General features: G+C 38.1%; 1 protein-coding gene across 2 annotated transcripts in view; it reads right to left on the minus strand.

The window, feature by feature from the left end:
- Positions 1 to 4,195: 4,195 nt before the first annotated feature.
- Npm1 (nucleophosmin 1) overlaps positions 4,196 to 9,430 on the minus strand; it is an 11,004-nt gene continuing 5,769 nt past the window's right edge. Inside the window, exons 7-11 of one of the 2 annotated variants that reach the window (XM_031351864.1) lie at positions 8,990 to 9,047; positions 8,688 to 8,771; positions 7,681 to 7,782; positions 5,766 to 5,840; positions 4,196 to 4,544 (exon numbers count right to left, since the gene is read on the minus strand). In XM_031351864.1, coding sequence (XP_031207724.1) covers positions 4,506 to 4,544; positions 5,766 to 5,840; positions 7,681 to 7,782; positions 8,688 to 8,771; positions 8,990 to 9,047 — 358 coding nt within the window. In that variant the 3' untranslated portion in view covers positions 4,196 to 4,505. Of the gene's footprint in view, positions 4,545 to 5,765; positions 5,841 to 6,549; positions 6,867 to 7,680; positions 7,783 to 8,687; positions 8,772 to 8,989; positions 9,048 to 9,430 lie in introns of those variants that run through there. The other variant, XM_031351866.1, reaches the window with a different exon arrangement.

Consider the following 9,430-nt stretch of genomic DNA (forward strand, 5'->3'; position numbering starts at 1 on the left):
ACCACGGGATGACTATGCTAAGTAAAGCCTTCTTCTGTTTTGCCATGAGAGATGGCAAAGTCTCAGGGGTGTCTCTCTCCTTTTCCCTCCCCCGCCCCCCCACTCCCGCTCTGGGGCTCTAGGGTCGGTTCTAGGGATTCCAGCTGCGTTCTCTAGTAGGTGACCCGGGTTTTGGAAGCACACGGCTACCACCTAGCGGCTCAAAAGTGTCGCTGTAACCTCGGCCCTGACTGGCTGCATGCCTGGGATTAGCCAGGACTCTGGTCAGCGCTCACTCCAGGCCCTTTTCTGTTAGCACACTAAGCAGCTTGTTTTCCTGCCCTTCATCACCAACCCTGAACTTTTTCTGTCCTTCCATTAACCCCAAAATGTAGATACTGTTGTCAGAGGCCTGCCTCATTCTGTCTAGAGCCTGGGTCAGCCAAGTTCTGCTTTGGACTGATGCTAAAACAAACAGGCCACAGTGGGCAAGAAACTAGAGAACGAGCTCAAAATGCAAAACTCAGGAATTCAGATTATTTGATTTAAAAGCCTTGTGTCCGTAGCTGTGGTTGCTATTCCCCTTCTGCTGGAGCATACAGTGAAGAAGGTGCTGCTCAGTGGTGTTATTCCTGAAGTTATAGAAACATAGTATTTGTTCCAAGTACCAGACCTCCCTGTAAGCTACTTTCAGTTCTTTTTCAAAGCTGAGGCTAAAGGGGCAGTATTAAAAACAAATCCTGAAAATCTTTGCAAAATCGAGTATTTTGAGATAGTTCTTGCATGAAGCTAAGTTGATTTTATGTCTATTGTATGGGCTGCTTGAATTAGCTTTGCAAAGTTATTAGTAATTTCCTAAATTCTGGAATGAACCAACCAAGAGAGTGAAAAATGACAAACCACAAATAGGGATGAACCAAAAAGCGTTTGGCCTTGCTTTACAGACTGGCACTTACACGTGTGTATATTTGCTGACATGTTTCATGGATATACTTCTGGCTAAGAATAATTTTTTTCCTATCTGCATTTTATTAGTTTTTCATTACTTTTGAATGCAATGAGTAACTATTGTCCCACCTACCACAGTTTGATGACTTCAATCATGCACACAAGACAGTCCCAAGTCCCAAAAATTCAGTAGTTTTCTGAGAACATAAAGAATCAAAAGTTCTGGTGCTGGGGGGTGTAGTTTGGAGAGACTTATGGTTCAATTCCCAACACCCAATAAAAAAATAGGATAAAATTACACAGATATATGCAATCCCTGCTACTCCAGAGGTAGAAGCTGCAGGATCAGCTCAGGCTTATGTTTGGGTTCAGCCAGCTAGTGGTCCCACCTAAGGTGCTACATAGGCCCTGTCTCAGAACAAAAGGGCTAGGGGCTATACAGAGCTGGCTCAGCAATGGAGTGCTTGAGTACCTGCACACATGTGGCATAGTTCTTTAAAAACCAAGTCCTAGACTTTAATGTTCTTTGTCTGCAAAATACAGCTAACAACTCAAAAGATTTGCTGAGTATACAATAGATGGGACACATTATAAAGGCAACCAGACTTAAGCTAGCCGGTTGGTGGTGGCGCACACCTTTAATCCCAGCACTTGGGAGGCAGAGGCAGGCAGATTTCTGAGTTCCAGGCCAGCCTAGTCTACAGAGTGAGTTCCAGGACAGCCAGGGCTACACAGAGAAACCCTGTCTCAAAAAAACAAAACAAAAAAATTATAGCTAATTAAAAATTTATAGCTAATAGCTTTAATTCCAATCTTTCCATATTCAATTTCATAGAAACCAGACCATTCCTTACAGTTGAAGCATCAATTAAAATGTTGAGTTCAGCCATTTAGATCACTCCTTCTCAATTACTCACACCCTGAAGTCGATTGTTACAATATATTTATCAATGACTTTTGAAATGTTCAAAATAGCACTTGAGTGCCAATTTGAAACTCACTCCACTGCTGTTTGTGGTCCTATTGTGTTGCCAGTCCTGAGACAGGGTACCCAGTTTAAAAAAACAAAAAACCCCCGGGTGATCAATCAAGACCAATGAGCAATTAATAGATGCTAGATCTTTTATCCAGGGTTCTGAATTTTAAAAAAAAGATGAACTGCAGATAGTCCAAAGAACTTGGCAACATGTAGCTATGACCAAAGGTAGGATGCATTCAGCTAATACTTAAAAGTGTGTGTGAGACAAGTGAGAAAGTTTCTGGGTGACAGACAGGCATTATTAGGGACAGTAGTGAAGAATAGGCCTTGTAGGCAAGCAGAAGGCCTTTGTAAAAGGAACCAAGTAGCCAACATTCTTAAATTTCATTTTAATGCATTATTCAATTTTGACAAATCACAATCATCTCTTCTTCATAATCTCCCCACCTCTAACAGTGGCCCATAGGACTAGACTCTTTTCCCTTCCAGTGGAATCCTGTTTGAGTCATTTTTTACTACTACAACTGGACATAAAGCCATGCTTAACCACTAAAACCAGGTACTCAGGCAGGCATGGTGGTGTGCACCTAAATCTCAGCACTGGACAGGAGGATCTGTGAGTTCCAGACCAGCCTGGTCTACAAACAAGTTCAGGACAGCCAGGGTTATTACATGGAGAAAATCCTGTCTCAAACCACCCCCTCCTCTCCAAAAGATACTTATATAACTGAAACAGGAAATTTTAGTCTCTGCTAAGGCTTCCTTCAAAAAAATTCTATTGGATGATGGCCTGCAATTTTAACCCTCTATTTCCAGAATCCAAACCCCACTTTAAGCTTTATAACCTAAATGCTTATTAGTAATTCCTTAAGCCAAATCAAGATACTAGCATGTGTTACTTTTCGAAAGCTACTCTTCTGCCTGTGCTCCAGCAGAAACTATTTTACCTGAGCTCTGTAGTTCTTGCACAGGTAATTTACATCAATAGCTTGCACTGTACAGATGCTATAGATCAGTCATCCAGCTGGCTACCTAGGAATCATGCCTAATAAACTTTGAGACATGATTGCCTTTTCATAACCAAGGAGTTTGTTTCATGTATTTCCCCCTTGTATTTTTTACAAGTTAGCAAGCAAGCCTGACAACCAGCCTTTCATCATGATGTGAAAGTATTTGGTGTTCCCTTCACCTAGTTTAGACAACTTTAGACCAAAGCAGCTTCAAATCAGAATCTATTAGATCTCTCCTTCCATAAAGATTTCAATATTCAATACTATGAAATTTCATGTATATTGAATACATGAAAATGTATTCAATAGTTGACTCTACCAAAGCTTATCAATTATATATTTATATGCTAACTTTGCATACTATCATACAACACCTACCAGCCCAGTACTAGGTCTGCCCTAAAAGTCTGCCTAGACAAAGCTCTGCTCCTAACTTAAAAACTTAATTCCTGGTTAACTCTGGTTTGGCCTTAAGACAGTTCCAATCTTCTGAAATGCCTTTTGTATTTACCATTTGTATTTGTGAAATAATGTTCACATTAATAACCACCCTAGCAAGTATTTAGCCAAGCATTCCCTATGCAAAAATCAAGTACTCAGCTTAACGTGCAGATCTAAATAGTTTCATGTTTAAGTATGTAAATTTGTTTTTCGAGACAGGGTTCTTTGTGTTATCCCTAGCTGTCCTGGAACTCTCTGTAGACCAGGCTGTCCTAGAACTCAGAAATCTGCCTGCCTCTGCCTCCCAAGTGCTGGGATGTGCACCACCACTACCCAGCAATATAGTTTTATACCTACCCCTGTATGTGCAGAACTTCCCCAGGTTGAGGAACAAAGGAACCTTTGACTAGTTCAAACCTGAGTGGGAAGACAAACTGTACCATCTCAATTTCAATGAGAATTGATTTAAAAATAAAGAATTAAAGAAAACCATCCATACAGATAGCCTAAGAATGTGAGAGAAGACACGGACTACCCATTGAGTTTTGTTCTGAAGTATGTATTCTCCCATGCATTGTTATAATACTATGTTAATATACCACAGCAAAACAGGATGAATAAATCCTAGTGGTTATGCCAAACTTAGATCACATTGGGTATCAATAGAGGAAAAGTGTTAGTGCCTAAATGTCCACACTAAAGACTTACATGGATGGGAATGTATGAAGTGACTCTGCTCAGAAATAGCTGGAGGGGAAGGTAAGAATACTCAACTGGGATGAGGGCAGATATTAACTTCAAAGTATGAAAGAGTTAAATAAGCAAATAGAAACAGTGCTACTTTATTAAAATACTGAGTTTATTTCACATGTATATTTTTGTCTCCCTACCATTTCCACATCTGACCACCACTATTACTATGTCCTATCATAACATTCCATACATACTTAAAACCAAGTAAGGGTGGAGTTCCATCCTTGAAAACTAAACAGGCATTAGACAACACATTCTTGGCAATTGAACCAGGACAACATTTATCAAACACAGTAGGGAAAGTTCTCACTTTGCATTATAAAAAGGACAGCCAGATATCAACTATTACAGAAATGAAGTAAGACAGAATATTTCAAACTGTTTAAACCATTTTCTTAAAGAGATTTCCTCCACTGCCAGAGATCTTGAATAGCCTGTAAAGGAGGAAAAAAATGGTAAAGAAATGTTAACTTTATAGAACTGAACTGCTCATATTTTTCATTATATAAAAGAAAAACACACATAGCAGGTTTTTTTTCCTTTTTGGTCTTGAGGTAAGATTTCTCTGTGTAGACCTGGCTGACCTAGAACTCAGAAATCCGCCTGCCCTCTGCGCCCCAAGGCCTGTGCCACTACCGCCCAACTTAACCATTACTTTTGGCCAGTTGCCTCCTCAGCCTGTGGGGTCAACCCTATTTATGTTTCAGAATTTGAGTAAGAATATTTAAAGTCTAGGCAAGTATTATAAAGCAAAAATCACAACCTGGAAAAACCTAAAGGGATATATACCTATTCTAAGACAAGCCAATATCAGTTTTTAAAAAACAAGCGTCAAGGATTCTCTCAGTGGTAAACACTGGAAGGTCATTGTAGTTAACTGTCAATGAAAACATAAAAGGACTGTTTGTGATGACATCACTACTTGTGATGACATAACTGCTGACATTCTCCCTCAATCTTAACCACTTTACTACAAACCTGGGAGCTAAAATTTAAACAGGCCAACACTAACATTTTAATCCTCTAAATACTGCTATGTTGTTCCTTTTAATTCTTTTTGAATATCTTATAGCTAATACCTATGTAACCTATTAAATCAGCTGTTCATACAGGTCTAATATTAACCCATTATATTTCCTATTTACAACTGTAATAAAGAATTTAAATTCACTACTGGGAAGAGATCACTGATAGTGCTTTGCCCTTGTATAGCCCAAGTGATTCTCCTAGTACAGTAATAAACTTTAATCTCACATGCAAGAGGCAAACCCATCTAGTTTGATTCTACCAATATTACCTTCCCCCTTCACTATCTGGAGAAGATCCTCCATTCCCAAGAGAGCAAGTATCAGACTGTATAAAGCAGCCAAATGGAGCAAATAAAAACCACAGTCTATTTCCTTAGCCAACACACTACACCAAGAGTAAAACTAAGTTCAGTAACCAAGAGATAATTTACCAACTATTTAAAACCTGGGAAAAAATGTGCACTAAAAAATTATTTGCTCCGTCTGCCAATTAAATTCTTTCCATGTATTTAAGTACTGTCTGTGGTTAGGAACCTTTTACAAGGAGCCAACAACTTGAGACTAAAAGTCATAATAAATCACAATGAAAATTTTAGATTTGGTCATGTCCAGAGAAAATTCAGTTACCTCCTGGTCAGTCATCCGGAAACAATTCTTCACGTAATTAATGAACTTGGCTTCCACTTTGGGAAGAGAACCACCCTATTGAGGAAAAAAAGCATTATTAAGGACAAGCATAGCAACTGTTGAGACACCATTAGAAACTCCCAAGTTTCACATGCCATTACAGAAACTATGACCCTTCAACATTACCATTTGATTAAAAACCAACGTCAGAGGCCCGAGCATGGTTTTTCATTGCTTAATGTCCAAGTCCTTCCAAGCAGCCAACTTAAACTACAGATGGATCTATTGGCATGCAAATACAGCAACTTGGGTGCCTACTATTATGCAAGTAAGTGTTATCACCATCACCAAAAATTATATTAAAATCCAACCTGTTCACAAGTGTTTTCCAATAACCTAGGAAAGCACGCAACTAAAGGGATTTAAAAGTAGCTAGCTACCTTATTAAATGTAGCATCAATTTGGCATGTTTCCAATTATTAATGTAGGCAGTGAACCACAATATCAGCAAGTTTTGCTGCTAAAATTCTTACAAATTATTAGATACTGCAAATGTTAATTCATCAGCATAAAGTATTACTACAGAGAATTATCCCTATCACATATAAAATCCTCTTCTCTAAATTTTAACCTTCTCTATATTTTTATGCACTTAATTAGTAAGACTAAGGTTTCCAAATTCCAGAATCATCTTGACTATCAAGGTACTCTACTCAATTTTGCCTCCATCACCTAGAAAATAATTCGCTATGGTAATTTAAAAATATTGTCACATACATCCTTATTGGTTCATTCAAAAATTTATTGATAACAGCTAAGGATACAAAGGTTAAGACATGGTCAATGAGATGAGGCATATGCACAAGTAGTAGGAAAGCAGTAAAGTTTTCTGCATCACAAGAGTAAAAGAAAAAACGCTTTAGGAAAAGAGATTGCTTCCAGCCTGCAAGGGGGAATGGATGGCCAATCAGGAAAGGGGATTGAGATTAAAATAGAAGACTTCAGTCTGGATTGTTGATGGTACTATATTTGTTTCTCCTTTTCCTCTTTCCCCATCTTTGGGCTTAATTTACCAGTAGTGCCCAGGAATGTTCAATGTGCCTGCAATTAAACCAAGGATAGGACCACATTAAAATGGGGGGGAGGGGCATCATTTTAGCAGTGTATGCAAGGGATAAAAAAATAAATCAGTGACACCAGGAAACTTAAGTTTACAGTTTAAATAAGAAATATATATGCTGGCCAAGTGCTAAATTCCAATCCATTTGTGGCTGCAAAAAAGGAAGAAAATCTTCTGAAGCCTTGTGAGGACTACAGGACAGGAAAAACGTGGAAAAGAATGGGCAGATTTCCTTAACATTCCACATATATTCTCAGTAACTTGCATGTTAGAATCATAATGGAGATAATCCCTAGTTCTCCCAAAAATCATTTGCATTATTCCATTTCCTATACAAGCCCAGGTTTGTAAGTATCAGTCCCAGCCAAATGGCTAAGAACAAAATTCTCAAAATTTGTTTTTTCAGACTAGATAAAAGCCTAATAGCCACACACAAACTTCAGGTCACAGACTGAGGGTGCTTGGTACAGAGGACACAGGAAAATAAAAAAATCAAAACTGTTGTGAAATACTTAAAGGTGAACCTTTTTTCTTAGCTATATAATCTCAGGCAGCCAAACACTTGGTCATATTTTTTAGCTGTTTTTCATTTTATTGAAAACCAAACGCCCTCTGCTGGTTCTACACCATAACCCCAGAAAAAAAAAATGTTAAGATTTAAGAGTGCACCCATGTACATTTTAGAGTGACTTATGAATGCATGATTATGGATATTTTTATTTATAATCTGCTTTTAACCTGAATTCCCATATTAAAGTGGGAGAAAAACCAATCTACAAAGGTAATTTTACTCACCTTTTCTATACTTGCTTGCATTTTTGCCTTTATGTCTTCTACAGAACTAGGTCCTTTTGGTGTTTTAGGAGTTTTTTCCTGTTTTTTGAAGGACTCTTGACCCTGGAAAGTTTTTCAAAAGATTGTTAGTACAGTTAACAAAGAGTACTTACCAAGATTTCCCTCATTATCCTTACAATCCCTTTTATAGACAAAGCATGGAGAACTTGCTAATATAAAATGATACAATGTAATTATTCCTAGCTAGAAAGCCTGTCAGGACTAGAGTTGACTCAAGAGAACCAAATAGATCATCCTTTTTATAAAAAAAAAAAAAAAAAGTTTAGGGCTAAAGATACATCAGTTGTTAAGAGCACTGACTGCTCTTCCAGAGGTCCTGAGTTCAATTCCCAGCAACCACATGGTGGCTCACAACCATCTGTAAAGGGATCTGATGCCCTCTTCTGGTGTGTCTGAAGATAGCTAATGTACTCATATAAATAAAAAAGGTGGGGCTGGTAAGATAGCTCAGTGGGGAAGAGCACCGACTGCTCTTCGGAAGGTCATGAGTTCAAATCCCAGCAACCACATGGTGGCTCACAACCACCCATAATGAGATCTGACTCCCTCTTCTGGTGCATCTGAAGACAGCTACAGTGTACTTACATATAATAAATAAGTAAATCTTTAAGAAAAAATAAAAAAGGTAAAGGGTTGGGAGAGTTTCTTCAAAGTAAATTTAACCTTGACAAGACAATCAACTCCTGACCTCTACAAATACACACAAACACGACACCCAGATCCTGAAAACTATAAATACACGGGTCTATAAAGTTAAGTCAACTACAGATTGATGCCTTGGAGTCCACCATAGAACACACACACTTCACAAATTTATATATTGGGCTATTTTAATGTGGACTACAATCTTATGTAGGCAGGGTTAAGTACCACAAACACCAAGTTTTAGGCAGACAAGGCTGTTATTACACAGAATTTAGTAGGTCTGTTGTTGCTTGGGTACTTACCTTTGACCTTGGTGTTGATGGTTTTAAGTCTTTTCCATTTTGGTTTGATTTTTGGGCATTTTTGGCTGGGGTATCTCGTACAGACTGCAATTAGAAAATGGCATTAATCAGTACACCCTCTCCAGAGTAGAGATCAACTCAGATTAAACTGCCCTAAAAAAAAGTAACTAATAAATTGTAGCTCATATATAGAAAAGATACTGTTCTCAAATTTTCCTGTCTAGTCAGTCTTTACTACTAGCACTAAGAAATTCCCATCCTTCACAGCTGCTACCTTTGACAACCCCACAGTACATACTCACTTTCTTTACTGGAACCTTTTCTTCAGTATCTTCTTCATCAAAATCATCATCATCATCACTATAAATGAAATATGCCAAGATACTTAGAACTTACATTTTTGGTCAATTTTACAAAAAGAACTAAGCCATATTCATCCACTGTAGCACAATGTTAATAAAAATGAAAGCACACCAGTATTTGAATGGATCAATACTTAAGAGCCTAATTGTTTTCTACTCATGATACTTGAGTATTATAAATGAAATATAGCTGATTAATTTTATGATGTTAGTAGTAAATAGCCTCAACCAAATCAGCTTTGTAACAAAACAAACTAGGCTTTTAAAAATTAGCTTTTAGCCGGGCAGTGGTGGAACACGCCTTTAATCCCAGCACTTGGGAGGCAGAGGCAGGTGGATCTCTGAATTCAATGTCAGCCTGGTCTACAGAGTGAGTTCCAG

The sequence above is a fragment of the Mastomys coucha genome, unplaced genomic scaffold (assembly GCF_008632895.1).
Source record: "Mastomys coucha isolate ucsf_1 unplaced genomic scaffold, UCSF_Mcou_1 pScaffold5, whole genome shotgun sequence".
Taxonomy (NCBI): domain Eukaryota; kingdom Metazoa; phylum Chordata; class Mammalia; order Rodentia; family Muridae; genus Mastomys; species Mastomys coucha.